The sequence below is a fragment of the Alligator mississippiensis genome, chromosome 4, assembly GCF_030867095.1.
Source record: "Alligator mississippiensis isolate rAllMis1 chromosome 4, rAllMis1, whole genome shotgun sequence".
NCBI classification, from domain to species: Eukaryota; Metazoa; Chordata; order Crocodylia; family Alligatoridae; genus Alligator; species Alligator mississippiensis.
This window is the reverse complement of record NC_081827.1, coordinates 164,849,588-164,877,385: the sequence shown is the minus strand read 5'-3', so window position 1 is coordinate 164,877,385 and position 27,798 is coordinate 164,849,588. Positions and strand designations below refer to the sequence as shown.

General features: G+C 48.4%; 1 protein-coding gene and 1 long non-coding RNA gene across 2 annotated transcripts in view; one reads left to right on the top strand and one right to left on the bottom strand.

Annotated features, from left to right (window-relative positions):
- LOC109281965 (uncharacterized) overlaps positions 1-25,189 on the bottom strand; it is a 54,905-nt gene extending 29,716 nt beyond the window's left edge. The window contains exon 1 of the long non-coding RNA XR_002088796.2: positions 24,899-25,189. This is a non-coding gene — a long non-coding RNA (uncharacterized LOC109281965). The remainder of the gene's footprint in view (positions 1-24,898) is intronic.
- GSDMA (gasdermin A) lies at positions 3,968-25,941 on the top strand. Its single transcript, XM_014596299.3, has 10 exons — positions 3,968-4,187; positions 9,940-10,200; positions 10,863-11,040; positions 11,360-11,519; positions 11,612-11,705; positions 12,416-12,463; positions 22,235-22,389; positions 23,782-23,932; positions 24,527-24,600; positions 25,184-25,941. Exons 2-10 carry the CDS (start codon positions 9,987-9,989, stop codon positions 25,427-25,429), a joined length of 1,320 nt encoding a protein of 439 aa, XP_014451785.1. The 5' UTR covers positions 3,968-4,187; positions 9,940-9,986; the 3' UTR covers positions 25,430-25,941.
- Positions 25,942-27,798: the final 1,857 nt, after the last annotated feature.

Below are 27,798 nucleotides of genomic sequence, written 5' to 3'. Positions count from 1 at the left end.
GTAGCCAGAAGGAGCCGCCACCACTGCCGGGGCTACCAGTGCACTGCCTCAACCCCACTGCATGCTGGAGGCGGTGGGATGGACCACACACACTTCTGAACCAGGCAGGGCCAAGGGATCCACTACAGGCCAGATTAAATCTCCTGGCAGGCCAGATCCAGCCCATGGGCCATATTTTGCCCACCCCTGCTTTAATCAATCAATCAATCAATCAATCAATCAATCAAATCATTCTCAAGGCTGACTCCTTCCATCCAACCCTTCAAAGTGGATGAGTTGTGGATGCTGAAATAGCCCAGCAAGGTTTTCATAAATGCTAATTAAAGATGTTATGTACAGGGTCCCTGGCCGATCTCACTCACCAGCTTCCGGAAGTGGCTGCGGTGCTTCTGTGTGCCTTAATTTTGCAGGCATGCCAATTTACAGTGCCAAAGATGCCAGTACCCCTCCAGCTCACCAAAACTCCCTAAGTGGCCCTCCAGCCCAAATAACTGCCTACCCCTGGATTAAAGGCATGGAAATTGCCCACTCCTGGATTAAAGGCATGCCTTTACTTGGCTCAGTAAAGGCATCCAGGAGGGCCTGAGGACAAAAAAGGTGGCATAAAATCAGTGCAATCATGGGGCAATCACCAAGGAGGAATACACCTCCGTTGCTCGTGACTGCAGGGAGGCAGTTAGGAAAACCAAGGCAGAGGTGGAACTAGGGCTGGTGACCAGAATTAAGGAGAACAAAAAGTCCTTTTTCAAATACATAGGGAGTAAGAAGAAGGCATCAGGTAACATGAGGCCCCTACAGGACAGGCTTGCCAATCTTCTGATATCAGCTTTTTTCTTTGCTGCACTCTTCAACGAGTTCTTTGCCTCCATATTTCTGAGAAGGGACCGAGACAACTCCCCCACTAGGATTATAGGCTCAGGGAACGCAACGCCATCCCTAGGATCAGGGATGATCTAGTTAGGGAACTTTTGGACGGGCTGGACGTGTTTAAGTCAGCAGGTCCAGATGCTCTTCATCCGAGGGTACTGAGGAAATAGCAGAGGTCATAGCAGGGCCCCTGGAACGGCTGTATGAGCACTCGTGGTGCTCGGGCCAGGTCCTAGAGGACTGGAAAAGGGCCAATGTGGTCCCCATTTACAAGAAGGGGAGAAATGAAAACCCAGGTAACTATAGACCAATCAATCTCACCCTTGGTCCTTGGGAAGACCTTTGAGAAAATTATCAAGGAGCACATCTGCGGGGGCCCAGCATGGGAGGTAACGCTCAGGGGCAACCAACACAGGTTCATTGCGGGCAGATCCTGCCTGACTAACGTTGTTTCCTTTTACAACCAGGTCACAATGTCCTTGGATACAGGCGTTGAGGTGGATGTTGTCTACCTGGACTTCAAGAAGGCCTTTGACACTTTCTCACCCCATTCTTATAAAAAGACTAGGTGACTGCAGCACTGATGCCTATGCAGTCAGATGGGTGGCAAATTGGCTCAATGGTCGCACCCAGAAAGTGGTGGTGGATGGGTAGTTTTTGACGTGGAGGGATGTGGGCAGTGGAGTTCCCCAGGCCTTGGTCCTTGGGCCTGTGCTATTCAACATCTTTATTGGTGACTTGGAGGTGGATGTGGAAAGCACACTGTCCAAATTCGCTGATGACACAAAGATGTAGGGAGAAGTGGGCACACTGGAGGGGAGGGACAGAATCCAACTAGTTCTAGACACATTACAGAGGTGGGCAGAGGTGAATAGAATGGAATTCAATGCAGACAAGTGCAAGGTGCTGCATCTAGGGAGAAGGAACCTGCAGCATACCTGTAGGCTGGGAAACACCCTTCTCATCAACACAGTGTCTGAAAGAGACCTTGAACTCATTGCTGACTGCAGGATGGACATGAGCTGCCAATGCAAGGAAACGGTCAGTAAGGCTAACCGAACCTTGTCGCGCATCTACCGAGGCATCACAAGCAGGTCCAGGGAGGTGATCCTTCCCCTCTATGTGACACTGGTCAGGCCGCAGTTGGAGTACTGCCTCCAGTTCTGGGCGCTGCACTTCAAGAGGGATGTGGCTAACCTTGAGAGGGTCCCCACTCGCATGGTTGGGGGGCAGCATGCCAGGCCCTACGAAGATAGATTAAAGCGCCTGAAACTATTCAGCCTCCACAAGAGAAGACTGAGAGGGGATCTAGTGGCCATCTATAAACTCACCAGGGGGGACCCCAGCAGAAAATAGGTGAGGCTCCATTTCCCCGGGCTACATCTGGGATAGCAAGGAATAACTGCCACAAATTATTCATTACCACAATTATTTCATGATCAGAGGTCAGGGAAGCAGACCCTACGATGACAGGCTGAGAGCCCTGGGGCTCTTTAGCCTGGAAAAGCGCAGGCTTAGGGGTGATCTGATGGCCACCTATAAGTTTATCAGGGGTGACCACCAGTATCTGGGGGAACGTTTGTTCACCAGAGCGCCCCAAGGGATGACGACTAGGTCAAACGGTCATAAATTACTACAAGACCGTTTCAGGCTGGACATAAGGAAGAATTTCTTTACTGTCCGAGCCCCCAAGGTCTGGAACAGCCTGCCACCGGAGGTGGTTCAAGCACCTACATTGAACACCTTCAAGAGCAAACTGGATGCTTATCTTGCTGGGATCCTATGACCCCAGCTGACTTCCTGCCCTTTGGGCAGGGGGCTGGACTCAATGATCTTCTGAGGTCCCTTCCAGCCCTAATGTCTATGAAATCTATGAAACTGATTGAGAGCAGGTTCAGGCTTAATATCAGGAGGCATTACTTTACAGTTAGGGCTGCCAGGCTCTGGAATGGGCTCCCAAGGGAGGTGGTGCTCTCCCCTACCTTGGGGGTCTTCAAGAGGAGGCTGGATAGATATCTGGCTGGGGTGTTGTGATCCCAGCATTCGTTCCTGCCCAGGGCAGGGGGTCGGACTTTATGATCTGTTCAGGTCCCTTCTGACCCTAGAAACTATGAATTCAAAGGCATGTTTTCAATCTCAAGGAGCTCACTGTTTAACTTATTAAAGGGAGGCATTTAAGGCAGTGGTGCCCAACCTGCTTGCCTGGGGGGCTGAATAAGCAGCATCCACTTTTGTCCACACACCAGATCCAGCCGGCGGTCCCAATCCAGTGTGCAGGGAGGGTACAGTGGGGCCCTATCTGGCCATACAGAGGGGGGCAGCCCAGCCCCATGGTGATGAGGGGGTGAGGCCTAGCCCCACAGTGGTGGGAGAGGGGGTTAGGCCATGTGGCATGGGAAGAAAGGGGGTGTGGCCATGTGGGAGGAGGGGGTACAGCTCTACTCCAACCCACCACAGGGAGTTTGGAAATTTGGAAGCCAGAGAAGGCATCAGTATTGCCATTGCCTCCCTGCCATCAAATTTCCTGACCGATTAGGAGCCCTGCAGGTCATGTGTCATGGCTCTGTAGGCCAGCCAGGTTGAGCACTCCTGGTTTAGGGTAACTCAATCACATAGGAATACAAAATTGGTAATAGAAGGCTTGTCAGCCTAGTACACAGAAGCAGGGCATTATCCAATTGCTTAAAGCTGATGCTAAACAAAATGAGACTAGAAATAAGACAAAGATTGTTATCGGTGTAGATATTAAAACTGGAAAAGTTTACCATCACTCTAAATACCATATAAATTTCATTAGTGCAGTCAGTAAGAAATTATTTGGGGGTTTCCAAAAATATCCTTTTATCCCCATCCCTCACCCCCACCCCCCCCCAAAAAAAAAAGAAAAAAAAAAGTCTTTGCCTGAAAAAGAGTATGCAGACTGCAAGTAAAGGACAAGGCTTTCCATAGCTACAGCATACAGAAGTTTAAAAAACCACATAGAGGTAGAGTGCAACCTACTAGCTACATTTCTAAACACTAACAAAGACTTATAGGAAAAGCATCCTGTTGAAAAATTAAAACTAATATCAATTAAAACTGTATCTTTAGCCTAAATTAGACATTCACAGACACTGTATGCAGCTGGGGAACAAAACAAAACTGCCAGGTGTCTGAAAAGAAAATGAAACTAAACTACAGGAAGTGTTGCAGAAAATGAAACTATCATCAATTATCCTGCAGCAACAAGTATAGCATACTGCAGCACAGAAAACAGAAGAATTCTAACAAGTTCGTTTCTAAGGGGAGATACCATTTGACAGAGCAGACCCAACGGACAGGTATGTTGGTGAAGAGAGTTTATAGTAGATGGGTGTGGGGTGCAGGCAGGGTGCCTGTTAGTTACTTCCAAGTCCATCCTGTTTTCCACTGTTTAGAGACAGCTATATTTTGTGTTGTTAACCAAGGTATTTTAATAATGATCAAGGATTAAGAGAAAATATCAAGGATTAAGGGGAAAAAAAAACAGGGAGAGCATTTCCTTTTTACTTTGAAGGAGCAGAAGCTACAAACAAACAAAAACGCCTCCGCCCTCTTTCTTGCTCGGTTTTGCAATCTGTGCCTTTCTGATCTCTAAACATATCCAAACTACTGGATATTTATTTCTGTATTTTAAGGTCACTTCTGGACAAGTAGGAAATCAAGGAATTTACAATATTAGGAGAAGAGAATGATGGTTGTCTTCCTACCTACCAAGTGGGATAGAAGTTGATAATCCAAAGAATAAATGAGGGTATCAACGTTTCCTTCCTACTCCAGGGGCTAAACAAAAGCTGGGAAGAGAAGCAGGGAATAGAGAAAGAGCAGATCAAATTCCTTCTGAGTGAGCAAAGAACAGTTTCTATTTTTGTCAATCAAAACCATATTTGTCTAGTTTAACTGCATCTGAGTCACTACAGTGCTTACTACACCGCCTTATAAGATAAAGTCCAAGTTAAAAAACAGAAGCCAAGTACAGAGTGGGCGAAAAGAACTCCCAAGTAATATTGTCTGAAGGGTACTGGTCTCCTGCCTGCCCTTGCCAGATATTCAGCTCCCATCTGTAAGGATATGGAGGACAATCAGGTGGGTGGCAAATTGGCTTAGGGGGTGCACCCAGAGAGTGGTGGTGGATGAGTCAATATCGACCTGGAAAGATGTGGGAAATGGAATCCCGCAAGGCTTGGTCCTTGGACCGGTGCTATTCAATGTCTTCATCAGTGACTTGGACAAGTACGTGGAGAGCACCCTGTCCAAGTTTGCAGATGATACCAAAGTATGGGGCAAAGTTAACACACCAGAGGGTAGGGAACGGATCTAGGTGGATCTGGACAGGTTGGAAATATGGGCAGAATGAAATAGGATGCAGTTCAACAAAGACAAGTGCAAAGTGCTGCACCTGGGCAAAAAGAACCAACAACACACTTACAGGCTGGGGGATGACCTTCTCAGCAGCACAGCAGCAGAAAGGGATCTTGAAGTCATAGTTGACTCCAAGATGAACATGAGTTGTCAATGTGATAAAGTGATCAACAAGGATAACCTCACTTTATCGTGCATCAACAGATGCATGACGAACAGGTCCAGGAAGGTGATGCTTCCCCTCTATGCGGCACTAGTCAGGCCGCAGTTGGAGTACTGCCTTCAGTTTTGGGCACCGCACTTCAAGGAGGGATGCAGAGAATCATCTGATGTCATCTTCCTGGACTTTAGGAAGGCCTTCAACACAGTTTTGCACCCTATCCTCATTGGGAAGCTAGCAGACTGTGGAGTGGACACCTACACGGTCAGGTGGGTGGCCAACTGGCTTAGGGCCCGCACCCAGAGAGTGGTGGTGGATGGTTCCTTCTTGGCCTGAAGGGAGGTGGGCAGTGGGGTCCCGCAGGGCTCGGTCCTCAGACCGATATTATTTAATATCTTCATCAGCAATTTGGATGAGGGCGTGGAGAGCACCCTCTCCAAGTTCGCTGATGATACCAAGTTATGGGGCAAAGTTAGTACACCGGAGGGCAGGGAGCAGATTCAGGCTGACCTGGACAGGTTGAATCAATGGGCAGAGAGAAATAGGATGCAATTTAATAAAGATAAATGTAAGGTACTCCACCTGGGAAGGAGGAACCCCCAGCACACCTATAGGTTAGGGAGTATCCTTCTCAGCAGCTCCGAGGCAGAGAGGGATCTTGGAGTCATAATTGACTTCAAGATGAACATGAGCCGGCAGTGTAACAAGGCCATCAACATGGCCAATCGCACCTTGTCGTGCATTAACAGGTGCATGACTAATAGATCAAAGGAGGTGATGCTCCCGCTCTATGCGGCACTGGTCAGGCCGCAGTTGGAGTACTGTGTCCAGTTTTGGGTTCCACATTTCAAGAGGGATGCGGGGAATCTCAAGAGGGTCCAGAGGAGGGCCAGGGGCAGGAGGTCGGACACGATGATCCGTTGTGGTCCCTTCCGACTCTACAATCTATGAATCTTGAGAGTGTTCAGAGGAGGCCACTCGTATGGTCAGAAGCCTTCAGACAAGGCCCTACGAGGAGATACTGAGGGACCTTGATCTCTTCAGCCTTTGCAAGAGAAGGCTGAGAGGTGATCTTGTGGCTGCCTATAAATTAGTCAGGGGAAGGCAGCAGGGAATAGGAGATGCTCTATTTATTAGGGCACCCCCTGGAGTAACTAAGAACAATGACCACAAATTGATGGAGAGCAGATTTAGGTTGGATATTAGAAAGAACTTCTTCACAGTAAGGGCTGCTGGAATCTGGAATGGGCTTTCAAGGGAGGTTTTGCTCTCCCCTACCTTGAGGGCCTTCAAAAGGAGACTGGACAAGCACCTAGCTGGGGTCATCTGGCCCCAGCGCTCTTTCCTGCCCAGGGCAAGGGGTCGAGCTCAATGTCCTACTGAGGTCCCTTCCAACCCTAACATCTATGACTCTATGAATCTATGAAACTTGGGAATGTGGCCAAATCAGTCCTTTGCAGGTTACAGCCAATCTCTTTACAGGCTGGATTGGGCCCACAAGCCATAGGTTGCCAACCCCTGGCCCAGAGCAACCTATGAAAGTCAGGACTTTGGGTTCTCCAGCTGATACTGACACACTGAGAGGCCTTGGGTAAAATTACTTCCGCTCTGTGCTTCAGTTTCAGTGTATGTGAATGACAGCAACTTATTGGGGGTCGGACTCGATGATCTATTGAGGTCCCTTCCGACCCTAACATCTATGAATCTATCTATGAATCTATGAGATAAATTACCAGTGTTAGTACCTTGAGATCTACAGATGAAAACCATAAGAATGAGTTACTGTTGTCCTCCTTATGTAAACTTTTTGGAAAACACTTCTCTTACTCTGTATTTTGGAAACTGCCATGGGTGTGCTGATGTTGCTTTTGTTATTGGTGATGGTAATAATGAGGAATATGGTGTATATCGGGGGGGGGGGGGGAGGGGGAACTTTTTGGTAGCCATGCTGCAAATTAGCCTTGCACCCTCCCCAAGTGCCCCAAGCAACCCCTTTCCTCTGCCAGATTTGCTGCTCTACTTCCTGCTTCATATGCTGTTCTGCTTCCTGCCTCCTGCCCTGTGCTTCCTGCCTGATTTCCTGCTCTTCTTTCCTACCATATCTGCTGTTGTGTTACCTGTTCCCTTCCTGATCTGCTGCATGCCACACACTGAGGCTGCCCATGCAACCTGTGCCAAAGGGTGACCACCTCTGGTGTATGTGACCTTGAGCAGGCCACTTCACCTCTCTATAAAAGGGAGTGTGGCAGAGCACAGGTTGTGCCTGCCACGTTAAAAGGTTTCAGGCAGGCTTTGGGTAGCTGTCAGGTGCGGGTTGGCCAAATTAGATGGTTAAATGACCAAGGAGGGACCACCAGATTGGAGGAGGGCTGGGTAGCCTCAGTATAAGCCAAGGCCCTAAGAGCTGAGCCAGCAGTTACATCTAGGGAGCCAGAGGGGCAACATCACTCAGCCTGCAGCTCCCAGAACACCTGGAGGTCAGGGTAGGAACTATGCGGTGGAGGAGTTTCCTGGTCCTGGGTGTGAGAGGGTTCTGCACTTTTATCTTCGCCTCCCCTCTGTACTCACCCACCATGACTTAGAGAAGGCCAGGGACTGGAGTCAGCCTGGAGTGTGGGGCAGGAGGCCTCATGCCCTGTCATAGAGTAGGACCTGAATTGGGTGGACTGAAGGTCTGCGAGGGGCCAGGACCAAGTGTGAGAGAGGAAGCCTGAAGGGCTGTATGGAGTAGGGCTTGTGGCGGGCCAGTAGGGGGTGCTCCTGCATTGAGCCACCCACCTCACTACACCTGACCACCTTCCAGGCTCTGAGTGCCTCCCTGGGGGTGCCTCAAGTCTGGCCAACCCCCTTCCTGGAGCACACCCACTAGCCTGGGGGTATTACTGCCACCACCCAGAGTCTGGAATGATTGTGGACCTGTGCCCTTTAGGAAACACAGGCCTGGCAGTCCTTGAGAGTACTTGACCCACTGCAAGAACTTGTGGTGCTTCCCTCAGTCTGAAGCACAAAAATAATGGTCTCCCCTAGTCAGACGAACCAAGGGGACCCCAAGGCGTAATCTAGACCCTCTCCCAATAAGTCTCCCACGCTAGGTACAAAGGAGAACTTTATTGGTTGCAAGGAGTAGGTTTGGAATGGGGTACGGGGTAGAGCAATATCAGAGAAATCCCACAGAGCAAACAGGGTGGCTGGGTAGCCTGTGATCACGCATCTGAGTTACTGCAAACTATATACCTAGTTAGATCTCAAGTATCTTACTCACAAGTATCATCCAGAGGCAGGTGGAGATTCCCTCTGGAGGCAAGTGGTTCATTGATCATAAGTTTCAAGAGAGAAAGCAAGTTTCAGATGGTCCAGCTTCTCTGAATTTTCATCATGGCCAGTGCCCTCCTCCTGGGCAGTCCTTCACTTATACAGACCTTATGACCTCATTTACCTGATCCAATGAAGGCCAACAACTGTTGGCTGCCAGCCAACCAATTAGAAATGCATCACTGGTTGCCAGGTAGACTGGCAGGGTCTTTAGCCCCCTCCCAGTCAGGTTAGCATTGCTTAGGACAACAGGGTGTTGTCAGTGATGCCAGTCACATAGGCAGAGGGAGCAGGTTTCCCTCCTCCCTCAGGACTGTATCCAGCTCAGGTTACCACTCAGGGTTACATAAAGATGGGGCAGAGGAGTCTGCCCTTTGCAGTGACCATGGTAACCAAATTGTCAGGTAGCAGAGTTTGGGGAGAGACAGAGATGGTATTCTGCCACACGGTTAAGGGGCTCTGAAGGGCCATACTGAGTAGGGCTGAGTGCATGTGGCCCATGGTGGGGTGAGAATGAATGTGACCCAGTAAAAGGGGCAGTGTGAATAGGACCCAGTTATGGGGAGTGAAGAAGGCCCAGCATAGGGGCAGAGTTCGGCCCTGGAAAGAGCTAAGTGAGAGCCAACTGGTTGGATGGAATCTGTGAGGCATGGGATATGGTGTAGGAGTGGTTCGGAGCCATGTATTACACCCTTGGCATCAAGCAATAAGTGGGCAGCCTCCAGCATATTAAGACCTATTTTGTGGAAACATCAAAAGCATGGCAGGTGAGGTGGGGTGCACTGCCCTAGACAGGTGGGTGAACCGACATTGTGACCAGCTTCGTGATGGCCCCGTCACAGGGAGTAACAATACTGGCCAAACTCACAGGGTGGCTGTAAGGCAGGGATGGCCAATCTGTAGCACACATGCCACAAGTGACACAGGCAGTCTCTGTGTATGGCACGTAGCAGATCAGAGAGAATACAAACAGCAATGGAAGATAGGGAGGCAGCAGAAAGCAGAGCAACAGGTCTGTCAGGGGAAGGAGATCAGAGTAGCACTCCAGGAGGGTATGAGTCTAATTTACGGCACACCTGGCAAAAACGTGGCCCCACTGCTGTAAGGCATAGGTCTTCTTGAATTATTCTGAGTAAATAAGAAGTGCTTTCAGGAGCAAATATGTTACAACTTTCAGAACGGATTTTAAATTATGCTGATTCATTTGTCTCATCTCAAAGGTACGAGCACATTTCTCTTCAGTTCAAGGTACATCACGCTGCTAACAATGTTTCACAGAGAAACCAAATTCCTGGCAAAACAGCTGGATTCAAGTGGAAAACTGATCCCAGTTTACAGCATTAATGATCAAGAACACTTCAAGCCCCTGTGTCTTGTACAAGGAAAAGAAAAAGCTTTTTTCTGGAAAAGTCAACGCTATTACAGAACAGAGTTTAAAATCAGTGATGTGCTTGTTCCAGGACACTACAATAAAAATCTAGGTAATGCCAGGCTTCATCTTTGCACATTATTTACAAATCTGAGTTCTGCAGACAGAATCACCAATATCTGCATCATCTGCCTTTAACAGCCACCTTTCAGCAGTGGCTGTTTAGTAGGGCTGTGCAAAGCTTTGGGTGGTGATTTGATTCGGAGGAGATTCGGCCCAATTCGGTGGCCAAATCTCAGAAATCAAATCAGGGGACAAATTTCAAGGTCTGAATTGATTCAAAGTTCTCCAAATCTTTGGAAAAGATTCGGAAAGCTTTGATTCGGGCAGTCTCCAGTGGCTGCAGCAGGGAGTTGCAGCTGATTCTGAGCTGGTAAGTACTAGGGGTGGGGAAGGCAGGAGGGGACCATGGGGGGGGACCCCTGCCAGTCCTCCCAACCCCCACCCCCCCCCGCTCCCCCAGCCCCCCATGGCCGCCCCCCCTACCCTAGCTCAGTACTTAAAAAAAAAGCCCCGGTTCTCACCGGGTCGGGGGGAATTCCCCACTGCCCCATGATGCATAGGGAGATCTGCCACAAACCCCCCAACCCTTGGGTCAGAATTCAGTCAGGCCAGGTCTATCCTGTGTGCAGAAGAGTTATGGGCATAAGTACATAATATAGGAAGGTGTAGCCTGAAGACCTCTAATTTTGAAGGGCTCCTTTCCACCCCCAGATGTTCAGGATGCAGGATCAGTCAGAGTTGAACACACTGTCAACGGCAGTGTTGAAGGGAATATTAACTTTGAGAACGTGGAAGTGAAAGGACTTGCCAAGATGTCCCAAGAGAGGTCCATCAACATGAAAAAAACCTTTGTCTCTGTACAAGTCCTTGAATCACTACAACGAGAAAGGTAAGGCTGGCAAGAAATGGATGAAAGCATCCTTGAGCAAGTTCCTTGAACTAACTGTGGCCTCATAAGGCCATTTCAGCAGCCAAATGATAAAGTATATATTCCCTCCTCATGATACACCATTTACCAGAACTGTGACAGGAGGCAGGGTTGAGCCCTTTCAAATCCCTGTGGCACTTGGGGATCCCTCTCATATTAAGGAAAACCCCCGCAGATCAGTTAGGCCAGTTTTCCTCTTACTTTTTCATTTTAAATATGTAAATCTGAGAACAAGTAGGGACGTCTTACCAATGCTACTGAAACCTCACTTCTTCTTTAGGAAAATCAATATGGAGCACTCATTCATTACACAATTAAAGAACCAGAGACGGAACCTATATGTTATCCATGAGGCTGTACATGCTTCGGAGGAGACCACATTTAAAGACTCCAACAGACTAGAAGGGAGCATAATAGCCCAGATCTATGTCAAGCTTCACGTAAAAGTTCAATTATTTTTCCAGTTTTACCTTCTATTTTCAAAACATCTTTGTGCTATAATAAACCTGTTATCTTCTCTTTCATGGACCAGGGGGCCAGGAACAGCAAAAGAGACTTAACTATTCCCAAGGACTGTGTCCTGGCTTTCAGGGTTATGCCGCTGATTATTGAAGATGGATCATGGAGTAAGCATCAGCCACAAACTGTCAGCTTTCTCTGTGTGCAAGCAGTGTAGTACAGCAGAAATATCATTTGCATTTTTCACCCAAATGTAGCCCCACTATTCCTGCATGCAAGACAGTGAACACTGTGTGTATAACAGGCAAAATTCCGGGGGTGGGGGTTGGGAAGAAAGTAATATATTGTAGATACATGAGAAGAGATGCTAAGGAAAAAAGATGCAACAGGAAATTGACTCAATGAAGTATAAGAAGGCTTGATCCCAGATATCAGGAGATGCAAAGGAAGCACAGACAAGAGGCTGTGCACATGGGTGCTTTAGGGCCAAGAGACAGCAATGAAACTGGGACACTGGATTTGCAGTAAGAGCTATATATATCCTCCTGAGTGTAAAAATTGCCCAAATCAGAATGGCAGTGTTAAACTGAGATCTTCATCACGTGTACAAGCACTCTCAGACACAAATCCTGAAACAAAGTGCACGGCAGTTGAGAATCTGGCCCATCACAGCCATTTAACTAAATTCTAAAATGAACAGAACAAGAAGTAGATGTCTTTGAAGATAAAAGCAACAAATTCCAACCTGATCTTGAGAAACAATTTGCATTTTCAATATTTAGAAGTAGAATACGGATATTGTTGAGCCTTGAAAACAGGAAGTCTTTAACAGTACTAATACTTTATAAATGGATCTTTCCCTTTTGAATCTTTCCAGACCCGGTCTATGTGCCAACAAAGAAAACAAAAACATTTGCTCATGATGGTAAGCAGTGCATTGTGTAATACCTTGATTTAAGTCTCTATAGGTATGACTTTTAAATGTGTTTAGTAAGACTGGATTATCTTTGTGTGAATACAGTAAAGTGTAGTTAATTTGTCACTGGAATAGATTTCATAGATGTTAGGGCTGGAAGGGACCTCGTAAGATCATTGGGTCCAACCCCCTGCCCAAGGGGCAGGAAGTCAGCTAAGGTCAAAGGATCCCAGCAAGATAAATGTCCAAATGTTTCTTGAGAGTGTCCAGAGTAGGTGCTTGCACCACCTCTGGGGAGACTTTGTTCTAGGCCTTGGGGCTCAGACAGTACAGAAGTTTTTTTTCTTTATGTCCAGCCTAAAATGATCTAGCAGGAGCTTGTGACCATTGGACCTTGTCATTCCTTGGGGTGTGACAAGGAATGAACCACCAGGTTCATTCCCGGTGAACAAGTGTTCCCCAGATCCTGATGCACACCCATTATGTACTTATAGGCTGCCACTGAGTCACCCCTGAGCCTGTGCTTCTCCAGGAGCTATGAAGAGTCCCATAGCTCGCAACCTCTCTTCATAAGGCCTGTTTTCATGCCCTCTGATCATGCATGTGGCTCTCCTCTGGACTCTTTCAAGCTTTTCCACACCCTTCCTAAATTGTGGAGCCCAGAACTGGATGCAGTACTCCAGCTGCAGCCTCACCAAGGCCAAGTACAGCGGGAGGATGACGTCCTGGGTCTTGCTCGAGATGCATCAGTAGCTGCAAGTGTCACGATATGGCCTCCCTAGGGATGGCCGTGATGTCCCTAGGGCACCGTGACCATGCTGGCTCTACCCTATGGGTGCCTGCTAATCTCGCCTGCCACATCTTGCTGGTCTAAGTGATGAATCGGGAGGCTGCCCTAGAGTTGTTGCTCAGTCACAGTCCTGACAGACTCTTCTAAACCCTGTGGGTTGTTGGACCCTTTATTGGGTCCCACACTCAGGAGGTGACTTATGATACCCCCAAGCGCTATGGGCTAGATGCGTGACTCCAAAACCATCCCTTTATCATGCCCCATGCCTCACAAATGGTATGCAGATGTTGTCTTCTTGTGTTGAGGTCTCAGTTTTATCTGGCCTCAGCAACTGCGCCCCCTCTGGTGCTGGGGTCTCCACATTGTAGTGTGCCCCAGTGAGGCCTCCTCCTCCCCAATAGCCTCATCCCAGTCCACCGGTTTAAATAACAACAGAAAGCACAAGCCCCTGTGCTACAACACAACAATAACATAGGGGCCACACTCTATCCCTTTTAAGAAAGTGAGCCTCCTCCCCACCAGCACTTATGAGCACCTATAGCCCCTTAATCCTACCAGCATCAGAAGAGGCAGTCAAGCATCTCGAAGTAGCCTCCTCTATGAGAGCTCCTTGCACCTTGGCTGCTGCCAGAGAACTAACTCTCTAGTCCCAGCCCCAAGGGTTTATATGTGCCCAGGGCCCTGTCTTCTTCCGGTCAGCTGACTGGGTGCAGGTGCAGGCTAATTCCCTCATTAGCCTGCTGCCACAGTAACCTGCACCTGTGGGGGTTTCTGCCTGACTGCTAACGCTCTCTCCCTAGGCAGTTTCTGTTCTTAAAGGAGCAAGCACCTTAGTGCCCTGTGACAGCAAGCCAGAGTTTTGTTCACTTTGCCAGCTGCGGTATCGCATTGGTGGCTCATATTCATCTTGTGGTCAATCATGACCCCCAAGTCTCTTTCGGTCATGGTGCTAGCAAGTGTAGCATTGCCAAGCCTATAAGTGTGATGCGGGGTTTTATTCCCGAGGTTGAGCACCTTGCATTTCTCCAGATTGAATGCCATCAGGTTTTCATCCACCCACCTTGCAAGCCTATCAAGGTCAGCCTGGATCACTAGCCTCTCCTCAAGTGTGGACACTCTTCCCCAAAGTTTGGTGTCATCAGCGAACTTGGCCAGTCCACTTTTGACACCAGTGTCCAGATTGTTTATGAAGACATTGAAGAGTACAGGTCCAAGAACAGAGCCTTGGGGGATACCACTAGTCACAGAGTGCCATGTTGATTCAGTTCTGTCAACTACCACTCTCTGGGTCCGACCTCGGAGCCAGTTCCCCAGCCATTGGACTGTGGAGTACTTGAGGCTGCAGTTGCCCAATTTTTCCATGACATCATGGGACACCAGGTCAAATGGGCTTTTTTAAAGTCCAAATATATGACATTAACCTCTTCCCTTATGTCTATGTGGTACGTCACCTGGTCATAGAAGGAAGTGAGATTGGTCAAGAAAGACCTACCCGCAACAAACCCATGCTGGCTGTCCCTCAGAATGTTGCCTTGTTAGCCTGTCAAGAATAGTTTCTTTGATAATTTTTTCCAAAATCTTCCCAGGAATTGAGGTCAAACTGATGGGCCTATAGCTTTCCGGGTCGTCTTTCCTCCCTTTCTTGAAGATGAGCACCACATTGGCCCTCTTTCAATCTTCAGGTACTTTGCCCGAGCACCATGAGTACTTGAATATCCTTGCCAGTGGCTGCACGCTGATGTCTGCCAGTTCCTTTATCAGTCCTGGGTGCAACTTATCCAGACCAGTTGATTTACAGGGGTCCAGCCTCTCAAGATGCTCCCTCACAAGATCCATGCCAATGATGGGCATATATTCATCTTCACCCCGGTCATCCCACATCATGTTCGGCAGGGTGGTCCCTTTGGGCTGGTGAAGAACTGACATAAAGTAATCATTAAGCAGATTGGCTTATTCCTGAGTGTCAGTAGTCAGCTGCCCCAGCTGGTTTTGCAGGGGTCCAGTGTTGCCCTTGTTTTTCTGTTGACTCCCTACATATCTGAAGAAGGACTTTTTTATTGTCCTTATTCATGTAGCCAGATGGAGTTCAATTGCAGCCTTGGCTTTTCTAGTTCACTCCCTGCAGGTGCAGACCAGTGCAGTATACTCCTCCTTAGTGGTGTTTCCTTTCCTCCATCTATTATATGCCTCTCTTTTTAAACATAGGAGGTCCATGAGTTCCCTGTTGAAACAAGGGAATTATAGGGCCCTTTTACCACCTTTCCTACGGGTGGGGATGGACTCCCCTTGTGCTTCTAGGATTGCTTCCTTAAGGAGCAACCACTCATTATGAACCCCTCTCCCTGTGAAATCATGGCCTCTCAGGGCCTCAAGAACAAGCCTACTTCCCTAAAGTCAAGGACTGCTGCCTTGCTGGCTGACTTGCCAACTTTGTGATGGATAGTGAAAGTGATCAATCCCTTTGATTCTTAGGTTGCTGATTAGATCATGCCCTTTGGCCAGTACCAGGTCCAGCAGAGCCTTGCCTCTTGTAAGCCCATAAACTTCTTGTTTATGGCCCATAATGAAATCACAAATTCTCTGACAAACCCCCCAAAATCCATAATTAAAATGAAAAGCCACTATATATATATATATATATAGGTATCAGTTGAACACAATATTTTCTTGATATATTTACAATTTTAAAGCAATTTAGAAGCCTACCAGTGCCTCAATCACTATAAGAAAATAAATTCTAAATACATACCAATTTTGGTATTAGATTTTGGGTTTTTTATCATGGAAAATCAGAGCTCTCCCTGCCCCTTTTGCTCACAGAACGCAGGTCCAGGCCCCTCACTCCCAAGCCAGAGCCCCCAGCCCTGCCAGTACCCCTCAGTCCCCCCCACAGCCCCTCCAGCACTGGAGGGGGGCTCCCCAGCTGCCAGGGCCGCAGTCCCATGCCCCCTGCAGCAGCACCCAAGTCCCAGCTCTCGCCCGCAAGAGGCAACAACTGTTGTAGCAGAGTGGAGCACAGAGCCCAGCTTTCCTGCCCCACAAACCGCTGCCTGCCTGCTGCGGGCTTGGGACTAGCTCTCCGCCACTGCGTGCATTCCTGGGGAGTCTGGGGGGATCCATGCACCCCAGATCTGTGTGCAGGGCGGAAGCAGGCTGCCCACTGTGGTCTCAGGCTCCCACCCTGCTGCCTTCCCCCGGGGCCTGTGCAGCCCAGCGGCTGTGACCCAGTGTGGCAGGGAAGAGCAGGGACACATAGGGAAGCTCATTGCCACTACAAGCTCTGTGCTGCCCTGGCAAGGCACCCCCTGCCCATACGGCAGCAGTGAAGGGCACAACTCTGTGCTGCTGCCCATGCTGTTGCTGTGCAAGTAGAGGATGCCTTGCCAGGGCAGCGCAGAGCTCTCTGTGGCAGTGAACTTCCCTGCATATCCCTGCTTTATTCTGCTGTGCTGGGTCACACCTGCTGGGCTGTGGAGGCCCTGGGGGTGGGCAGCAGGGTGGGGAGCCTAAGCCTGCAGCCCACCCCCATCCTGTGCACAGATCTGAGGGACACGGGTTCCCTCTGCCCCACCAGGAGTGCGCACAATGGTGGAGAGCTGGCCCCACTGCCCCACTCCCTGGACGAGGTGCTCACAGCCCCATCTCGCTCCCCAGCTGGGCCCTGCAGCTGTACATTTGTGACCCCAGGCCCCAAGCCCCAGCACCAGCCTCAGCCCTGCCCAACTTCCTCCTCCCTTCCTATGGGGGGGCCTCAATTCCCCACCCCCACTTACCTGCAGGATCTGCTCACCAGGCTGCCTAGATGTGCATATGATGCCCCCTGCCTGACCACCCTACTCTCACTCCCCCGAGCCCCTTGCAGGCTAGAACTCATCCAGCCTGCAGAAAGCTCTTTACAAAAGTGCAAAATATGCAGGTTTCTCCATTAAAATGAATAAATTTTCATTTTCTTCACGTAAAGGGGAAAATCCACATTTTTTTCTGTTTTCCATGAGAAACGAAAAACCCAGATCCCTGATCACCACACTTAAGTCCCAGGAGTTCTGCTGATTTGCATAGGAAATACTTTGGCTAATTCGTCATCTGGTTAAAGCAGAACTCATTACTTCCCAAAATATCACTGTAGAATTTACTACTGATAATTTGTGAATTTAAAAAGGCACAGCAGAGCCTGGATCATACCTATCTGGATTGTTCACAACCCACTTAAGTCGCAGTGGGCTGCCAAATTAAAGACAAACCGCTTAGCTATTTTCTGCAGGTTTTAATTCATAGATTTCATAGACATTAGGGCTGGAAGGGAAATAGGAAGATCATCAAGTCCAGCCCCCTGCCCAAGGGCAGGAAGTCAGCTGGGGTCATAGGATCCCAGCAAGATAAGCATCCAGTTTGCTCTTGAAGGTGTTCAATGTAGGCGCTTGAACCACCTCCGGTGGCAGGCTGTTCCAGACCTTGGGGGCTCGGACAGTAAAGAAATTCTTCCTTATGTCCAGCCTGAAACGGTCTTGTAGTAGTTTATGACCATTCAACCTAGTCGTCATCCCTTGGGGCGCTCTGGTGAACAAACGTTCCCCCAGATACTGGTGGTCACCCCTGATAAACTTATAGGTGGCCATCAGATCACCCCTAAGCCTGCGCTTTTCCAGGCTAAAGAGCCCCAGGGCTCTCAGCCTGTCGTCGTAGTGTCTGCTTCCCTGACCTCTGATCATGCGCGTGGCTCTTCTCTGGACTCTCTCAAGCTTCTCCACATCCTTTTTGAATTGTGGAGCCCAAAACTGGACGCAGTACTCCAGCTGCAGCCTCACCAAGGCCGAGTACAAGGGGAGAATGACGTCCCAGGACTTGCTTGAGAAGCATCTATGGATGCAAGCCAGCATTTTGGTCGCTTTACTAGCCACAGCATCGCATTGCAGGCTCATGTTCATCTTGTGGTCAATGATGACCCCCAAGTCTCTTTCTTGCATAGTGCTAGCCAGTGTAGCCCTGCCGAGCCTATAAGGATGCTGCGGGTTTTTCTTCCCAAGGTGGAGAACCTTGCATTTATCGGCGTTGAACACCATCAGATTCTCATCCGCCCACTTGCTGAGCCTGTCCAGGTCAGCCTGGATCACCTGCCTGTCTTCTGGTGTGGATGCTTTGCCCCAAAGTTTGGTGTCATTGGCGAACTTGGCCAGTCCGCTTCTGACTCCAGTGTCCACATCATTAATGAAGATGTTGAACAGTATGGGTCCAAGGACAGAGCCTTGGGGGACCCCACTGGTCACAGGACACCATGATGAGTGACTTCCTTCAATTACTACCCTCTGAGTCTGACCCCGGAGCCAATTTTCCAGCCAGTGGATCGTGGTGGACCCAAGGCAACAATTGGACAGTTTCACCAAGAGGTGATCATGGGATACCAGATAGAAGGCTTTTTTGAAGTCAAGATATATGACATCAATCTCATCTCCCTTGTCCAGGTGATAGGTCACCTGGTCATAGAAGGAAATGAGATTGGTCAAGCAAGACCTACCCGCGACAAACCCGTGCTGGCTATCCCTTAAGATGTTGGCGTCGGCCAGTCCATTAAGGATGGCCTCTTTAATACACTTTTCTAAGATCTTCCCTGGGATAGAAGTCAGGCTGATGGGCCTATAGTTAGACGAATCCACTTTCCTCCCTTTCTTGAAGATAGGCACCACATTGGCCTTCTTCCAGTCTTCGGGCACTACACCAGAGCGCCAAAAGTTTTCAATGATCCGTGCTAGAGGCTGGGTTATGATGCTCGCCAGCTCCTTGAGTACCCTGGGGTGAAGATTGTCAGGGCCGGCTGACTTGAAGGTATCCAGCTTCTCAAGATGTTCCTTCACAAGGTCAGCATTAATGGAGGGCAGGGGATCACCCTCACCCGGACTTCCCTGTCCCGTAGCAGGCATGGGCGTCCCATGGGACTGATGAAAGACCGACGCAAAGTACCCATTTAATAGGTTGGCTTTTTCCTGGGCGTCAGTTGTCAGTTGCCCCATCTGGTTCAGCAGGGGTCCAACGTTGCCCCTGCTTTTCCTCCAGCTCCCCACATATCTGAAAAAGGACTTTTTATTGTTCTTGATGCTCAAAGCTAGTTGGAGTTCAGTTGCAGCCTTGGCTTTCCTGGTCTGCTCTCTACAGGACTGGACCAGTGCAGAATAATCCTCCTTGGAGGTGACTCCCATCCTCCATCCTTTGTAGGCCTTTCTTTTTAGCCTCAGGAGGTCTGCTAGGTCCCTGGAGAGCCAGGGGGGTTGCTGTGACCTCTTGCTGCCTTTCCTCCGAGATGGAATAGACTTAGTTTGTTCATTGAGCATCGCTCCCTTGAGGAGCAACCACTCTTCTTGAACTCCCCTCTCCCTGGGGTCATGGTCCCTTAGGGCCTCACTGACAAGCCTCCTGAGCTTGTCAAAGTCGGCTTTCCTGAAGTCAAGGACTTCTGTGTTGCTGACTGACTTGCCAGCTTTTCGGTGGATGGTGAAGGTGATCAGCTCGTGGTCGCTGTCACCCAGCTTCCCATCGATCACTAGGTCACCGACCAGGTCATCCCCAGTAGCCAGTACCAGGTCGAGCAGCGCTCTGCCTCTCGTTGGCCCATAGACTTCTTGAGTCAGGTAGAGGTCATCCACGCACGAGAGGAAGCTTTGCGACTGCTCGGATTTTGCTGAGCGATCCTCCCACGAGATGTCCGGGTAATTGAAGTCACCCATGACAACCATGGTCCTGGAGCATGCAGCCTCAGCCAGTTCCCGGGCAAACTCCTGGTCAAGCTCAGGACTTTGGGTGGGAGGTCTGTAGTAGACTCCCACCATTGTGTCCCCTGTGCTGTGTTCCCCATGGATTTTAACCCAGAGGGTCTCCAGCTGTCCACCCTGGTCGCCAATATCAGCTTGCAGGGACGTGTAGCTTTCCTTAACATAGAGAGCTACACCCCCGCCCCTTTTCTCTACACGATCCCTCCTGTACACGGTATAGCCATCTATACCCATGGTCCAGTCATGGGTGGAGTCCCACCAGGTCTCCGTTATCCCTGTGACATCATAATTATTTTCATTGAGCAGGAGGATGAGCTCCTCCTGCTTGTTCCCCAAGCTCCTGGCATTTGTGTACAGGCAGGCAAGTGTCCCCTAGGGGGCCCCTTCCTTGCCCACAGATTTTATCAGGGCTGGGGCAGGGGTGGGCTCCCTTAAATGCCTTGACCTGCTGGCTTTGCAAGGATTGCTCAGCGGGCCAGCAGTGGCGGTAGTCCCACCGTCCCCCAGCGGGCTTAGTTTAAAGCCCAGTGGAGCAGGTCAGCCAGTCTGGCTGAGAAGAGCCTCCTCCCTAGGGGAGAGAGGTGGAGGCCATCTCTTCCCAGCAGCTCGCTGCCTCTCTCACCAAAGAGCGGGCTGTGGTCATGGAAGCCAAAGCCTTCCCGACGACACCAGCGCTGCAGTCTTTGGTTGACTACGTGGATCCTCCTCTCCCTCCTCAGCCCATAGCCTGAGACTGGGAGGATCGACAAGAACACCACCTGTGCCCCCAGACCCTTTAGCCCCGCTCCCAAATCCCTGTAGCGCCTCATGACCCGGCTGGGAGCGCTCCGAGCCATGTCATTGGTGCCCACATGAATAAGGAGCATGGGATAGTGGTCTGTGGGTTGGAGGAGCTTTGGGATCCTCTCCGCAATGTCCCGGATGCGGGCCCCCGGGAAGCAGCAGACTTCCCAGGCTAAGGGGTTGGGGCGGCAGATTGCCCCCTCAGTCCCCCTCAGGAGGGAGTCTCCCACAACAAACACCTTACGTTTTGTCTTGGGGAGAGCAGGGGCGGGAGCTGCAGTTGGGCCCATGTTGCCTGTGGGAGCCGGCAACTCAGCAGGCTCTGCTGGAGCAGCAAGAGGTGCATACCTGTTGCTCAGCTCCGGCAGGGCAGGAGCCTTGGTGTGGCGGGCCTTAGGGCCCTTGACCACCCTGGTCCATGCCCCTGGCTGAACAGAGCGGGAGATCCCGGAGTCCTCCTTTGGCCTGGAGGAAGACTGTGGTCTACCCTCCGCCTCCCAGGGGAGAAGGGCCTGGCAGTAGGAGTTTATCTCCTGCTCGCAGTCCCTGATGGCACGCGGTCTCTGGACTGTGGCCTGGAGCTGCTCCAGCTGGCGCGCCAGAGACCCCAAAAGGGAGCAGACCCCACAAGGGGAGGTAACCATGCTCCCAGGCCCCAGAGCCTGAAAAGGGGATAGGCAGCTCCCGCCGCCAAGAGCCAGGGGCTCCGTCTGCGTGGAGCCCGGAACCAGGGGCTCCGTCTGGGTGGCAGTCGCTGAGGTGCCAGAGGGGGGGGCCGCAGAGCCCGAGGGGACCCTCGGGGTGCAGCGCATGCCCATCCATGGCATGCCTCTGGTAGGCTGGCTACGGCTGGGACTGTCTACCCTGGGGGGTATGCAGGCAGGGTCTTGGGCCCTCCTGTGTGAACTCCGTGCTAACTCACACGCCGGCAGAGAAGCGGCGCATACTTCAAAGGGCATCACTTCTCCACTCAGATGGAGCACAATATTTTACCATGGTTATTCAGGTAAACCTTGCAGGGAGCTGCTATAAGCACTTTTAATCTGATACATACTTGTCCATGAAGGGTTTTCGTGTTGTTACCTTCGAGCTCAATCAGCTGTAGCAATAATAAGAACTCTTAAAATCTTTTGGAGTACTTGCAAGGCTCCAGAACAATTTGTCAGAAATTAGAATTGCATTCTCATGGAATGAACAGAGAAAATGACATTTCTTAACCTTACATACGTTACAACACATCTTTTTTCACTTCCTAAGATGAAGCAACATCCACTTTTACAAGAATACATTAATAGTGTTTTTTGAAGAAGAGAAACTACCGTTATGCTTGAGTCTACAAAAAATTATGGAAACTTTTCAGTATTTGAACTTGAAATGCTACTTGATCAGACATCTCTCTCTCTAACTAGTGAATTCTGAATGCTGACTGCCCCATTATGCTTTCAGGTGTCTCAGAAGAAGGTATAGGAGACCCACAGAAGGAAGTTGAGCAGAAATGTGAAGTGCTTACAGCACTGTCTGCAGATCTGAGTGCCAAGTTTTTTAACTGCATCAAAACTGCAATAAAAAACATCAACTTATTGCAAGAACTGGTGCTTGAGGTAAAGATCTTGTTGTTGCCAATTTCATTGGGTGTAGGGACATCTACTCTGCTAAATCAATTCTCATGCCAAAGCCACCTGCTAAATCAGGTCAGAAACCTGTGGCAGTTGGATACAGGAGAAGACTGAATCCAGCCTGCAAAGTTCTGATTCAGCCCTCATTTTACTAATGGCAGGCATGCTGGTATCCTGCTTGTGCCCAACCATCTGATTCACCCCATAATCCACATGTCATATTTTACTAACAGCAGGTTGATTCCCTGCTACCACTGCAGCAGTTCCTGCTCCGTGTAGAAGGCTATTCTCTTGCACCACCACTGCAGCCCCTGCTTACTACTGTTGCTCAAGTAGCCACCCAAATTGTCACTCACCATGTTTTCAGCAGCATATTCCACTGAAGGCTGCAACACTAAGATGCAGTCTGCTGCTAGAGAAAGGTAGCTGACCCCTGTGTTAAACTAAGTCCAACACCTTTTACCCAGACTTCTTACTTGGCCCCAAAACCATATAAGCATAAGACAACACAGTGGGGCAGTTAACATTTAAATTTGGTGAAATCCCAGTTGAGAAACACCAAGGTAAGCTGAGGCAGCACAACAGTGATTCACAACTAGGTGCCTCTACCACCGCTAGGTAAAGATGCCCCGTGCACCCACTGCAGAGCCAGACCAGGAAGGGCTGTGGCATGCACACATACCACCCTGCCTCATTTGGTTTTTCAGATAACCCTAAGGCAGGCAGGAGAGCTGGCTCAAACTGCAGCCCTTTCCATTACAACCCTGCATAGCGTCTCCTAGAAACAGAGGCATGCAGGGCAGATTGAACTGTCCTATACCCCTCTGGTCCACTGGGGAGTATAGGGGGACCAGACAAGGGAGGGCTACAGCACAAGCTAGTCTCCTGTCTGTTTTAGGCTTATTGGAGAACCCTGACATGGCTGGAGAGCAGGCAGGTACTGCAGCTGTGCGCCAAGCATGCAGAGCATTTTTGCTAGCCAGGGTGGCATCAGTGACAGCTCATGCTCATGCTGCAGTACCACTGCATAGAGTCTTGCAGCACCCCAGTTAAGAACCACTGACTTAGGAAACCTTTTCTGTCTCAGCCTCTTTCAGTCTTATTTTTAAAAGAAACATCAAAATTGCTACATCTGAATATGTCAATGGACCATTTAGTTTAATGCCCTGGATCTGACTGCAGCACGATTAGACTGACACTCCTCTAAAACCCCAAATGATCCTACTGTGAATAGCTAAGCAAAACCACGGTCCCCTAAACCTTTTCATCCATCAACCCAGGTGGATATCTGCTTCAACAGGTCATATCACAATGGAATAGTGCGTCTCCTGGTAGTCCTTTTTCCTAACTTGTAAGATTTCTTTCTCTGTCCTTCAGCTGGAATGGGCTCTTGACAATCCTGATGCATATCAGGTGAAAACAGAGAATCCAGACTTGAGAGACCTGCTACAGTGTTTACCGGGTACCACAACAGTCTTATTCCTTGACCTTGCTGGAGCAATTCTCTATGTTGCTCATGCCCTAGATGGTAAGTTCTGGAAACTCTAACAGAGGCACCCAAATGCACCAAAACATACTAAAGAATGCCTCCAAGAATGACACAAAAAATTAAGGAGACCACAAACAAACATGTAATTCTTCATTGTCTTGTCTAAGACTGGGTGAACAATTCTGTCAAGAACTTAGACCTGGATGTAGTATCTACCGCCTAACAATAGTTTGTGCATCACATTATGAGAACCCAGCAAAACAACACTGTTATAATATGTTGCTTTTGGGAAACCCTGGTATATCGCAAGATGATCTGAAACCAGAACTAGAACCTAAGGCAGAGTAGCAGTGTAATAAGTTACAGGGTCAGAAATCAGGACTCCTAGATCATCTTTCCAGCTCTAGTCACAGACATAATCTCTGACTTCTTCCCCAGTTACCCGACCTCATAGTGGGATAAGTTCAACTCGGGTCAGAAAGACTGAGGACTTTAGTTATTGTTATAGTTCTTTAAGGCCAACAGAAGTGTCAACAGATCATTGAAATTTATCCCTCCACAGTCACCTGCCTTCTGCTTCTGCCACCAGTTTCTGAGAAAATCTTCTCATACAGATTTGTTTTTATTTTCTAGAATTAACAGAGGATCAATTGCTGCTCGTGTACGAGTCCATGGAAAGGAAGATTCTGCCCCCACAGCTTGAGCTGGTGAGAGAGAATTGCAGTAAACCCAGGCACCAATCCGTAAATTACATTTAGATCAGGTTATAAAGCACCACTACTGTAACTTTAGGTTATTCTGAAAGGACAGAGTTGCTACAGAATCAAACAAGGCAGGGATCGTAGCTGCTCACTTTGAGAGAAATCTTTACTACACAGAGGCCTGAGTTTTCTGACACCCAAAGGCCACCTTCCTAAGAGGCCATAGGTGACTCCTAATTTGCAGATGTAAGATATATAAATTGTAGATAGGCTGCTTACCTTCAGTTGCAGATAAACTGCTTACCTTCAGTCAGCAATGAGAAGGAGAGAGAGGGTGCAGCTGTGAGCTACATCCAGTTCTTATATTGCAGCTTTAAACGTACTTTGGGGGAATTTATCTACAAAACCAGAAAACAGATAAGCATGTTTCATTATTTTGACAAAAAAATAAGAATAGTACATGACACTTTTCCCCTAGAACAACTTCAAAGATATTGTTGGTTTGCTCCTGATTAAGTCGAGTTGCACAGATCTACAACTGCAATGACCAGTTTTAGACTTTTGACTTTGTTTTGTTGTTGTTGCAAAGGTCAAGAATATCTTGAAGCAAGATTTCCACCAAAACAACGGAGCTTTCCGTTTGGATGCCAAGCTGTTGTCCTCCCTGAAGGAGGAACAACTGAACATAACCAAAGCAATGATTGAGATCAGTGGTGTGATGTTCCAGATCGATGGACCTTTTCTCAATGGGATTGGGAACCCAGATGATTCCTCAGCCTTAGCTGCATTGTATATAGTTTTGTGCATCTTACATCTTCTGACTAAATCAAAATAGATGTAAATCTTTACATTCTATTAGGATGCATGTACATGGAAGAATTGTGAAAGCATATCCTGGGGCTGATTATAGGAAGGGAACTTTTCTCTAAATTCTGCTGGCTGCTAAATCTGTTCTATAGCAGTATCAATACTCTTACCATCATACTGCTGAGCATTAATTTAAGCTTTCTTTTTATATACTTTTAAATAAAGCACTTGAGAATCAATATAATCAGCAACACATGGCAGCCTGTTCTAAACTGCCCTTTGCCAGTAAGTCAGACATGGTGTTGAATACTGTTTTACCAGCTATGAACAATACTACATTTTCCTCCACATTGCACTTTGTCTCAAAGTGAATGGCTTTGTATGTATTATTTTATATTTCACATCCTCCTCTTCCACCGCCACCCCTATGTACCACAATATATTTTTTATTCTGTAAATCAAATGTAATATTATCCATAGTTATAACTGAGGTCTTCCATCACCGCTGCAATAAAAATAAAATAATTATTTGAAGTAGAATCTTTGCATGTGTTTTTAAGCACAAATGTCTATTCATTGATAATCTGGGCAATTAACATTTCCCTTAACGCAATGCTGCAAGGTGCCTAAAATTCAGTAACATCTACCTAGTTACATGTTATACTCCTGCCTCACTTCCTAGGGATATGGGCAATCCAAAAAGGGTTTCAGATCCTTGCTGGAGGGAGGTATCAATCTATAATTTTAAAAACCTTACCACCCCCCAGAACAGAGGTAGTATGACTGGTATATAAAGACACAGATTAGTCTGGGTCAGCCAGGTCACATCCAATAAATTCCCACCCCAATACATTTATTAATGGGTTTTAAAAAAACCAAAACTGTATACCCTGGTACAATATCTATGATTTTCCATAATAGAATTTTTATATTACATTTTTTTATTTGTGTGTGTGTGTGTGTACACACACAAACACATCTATATTATAAATACTATGATATTTATGATGTAAATGATTTGCTGTAACATCAGACTTTTGGTCATTGCCTGCCCACCTTAAGATGGATGCACCCAAAATTCCATTTCTAGGAACTTTTTAATCTTTATGGTTTGCAAAGTAATACAATTGCACCATTCTGCATAAGGAAAAAAGCGATACCCAGTATAGCTGCTGTACTTTTAAGGGGTACCTGGAACCACTTTATCATTTTTAGTTGTACTTGGATGTAGGGCTGTAGCATTTTGCAGGGGCTACATTATCTGCAGCATTATATACATATATATATATATATATATATATAAAAAAGAGCTTAGTCCATCTGTCTGTGCTCCTGTCTGTCTGTAACACTCTTTAAATGCAAATAGCTTGAAAACTGTAAGAGAGAAAACATTTTTGTCTTCAGAGAAATTTCTTTGCTGAACATTAGCATTTTGTTTAGTGCCATGTCAGGATGATCCCAACTTCCAGAATTGGGAAAAACCTCAGGAGCCAGGGCTGTTTCTCCTGAGCTCCTCCCAGGAGGGCGCCGAGCCCAGGACAGCAGAGGGAGCTGAGGAAAGGTGGGAGCTGGGCAGAGGCGTGAGGCAGTGGGCAAGCAGCAGCGGCTCTGTCCCGAGCCCCAAGTAGGGAAGGAGGCACCCGGGGGTGGTGCAGAGGAAGCCTCAGGGCGTAGGCGGCTTTTGTGAGCCACAGAGCTCACCTGCGGTTGCCCAGCAAAGAGGCGCACAGGCAGCTGGGCAGCAGCGTGGGCGGGTCCGCCTGCAGCCCACTGGATGAGAGCAAGTGCAGGAAGGGATTGGTGTCTTTAAATATTCCACCTATTTTATTTGTTTTATAAATATGTAACTTAATAAATATAAAAAGGAAAAACTATCTGTTTGTTTTTGTTATTTGAAATTCATCTGTCATTCTTGACAGGCAATTTGCTAATTGTACAATAACAATATAACTTTGATCTCAGTTTGGGAGCAAACTAAACTTTACTAGTGAAGGACACCTTCATCTTAGAGCTCATGCTAGAGTTTACACCACTGTCAGCAGATTAAAGGAAAAAACTCACACTTCTAACCAACATGGTTATACTGGTGTAGGTTTCTGAGCCTAGGCCACACCAGATTTGAAGTACTTTCAGACCGCAGTTGAAACACGTGGGCAGAAGGGGGAACTCAATAAGCTCAACCAGGCCAGTATTCAAAGGACAGCCTAATGTCCCCTCGGCAGCTCTCTGGGATTGGGGAGGAGTTCACCCCCAGCTGCCGCCCAGCTCAGCATTGCATCAGGCTGGGGGAAGCAAGAGACTCCCATGCAGACAGATGCAGGCCTACTCTTGTGAAAGGTGCTGGGCCTGGGCCCAGAAGAGAATGAGAAGTCTCCCTTAACAGGGGATGCCACAAGA

Coding starts and splice junctions, on each gene's coding strand:
- GSDMA (XM_014596299.3), top strand. CDS start 9,987: ATGTTTCACAGAGAAACCAAATTCCTGGCAAAACAGCTGGATTCAAGT. Junction 10,201..10,862: donor ACACTACAATAAAAATCTAG/GTAATGCCAGGC, acceptor TTCCACCCCCAG/ATGTTCAGGATGCAGGATCA. Junction 23,933..24,526: donor TGTTGCTCATGCCCTAGATG/GTAAGTTCTGGA, acceptor TTTATTTTCTAG/AATTAACAGAGGATCAATTG.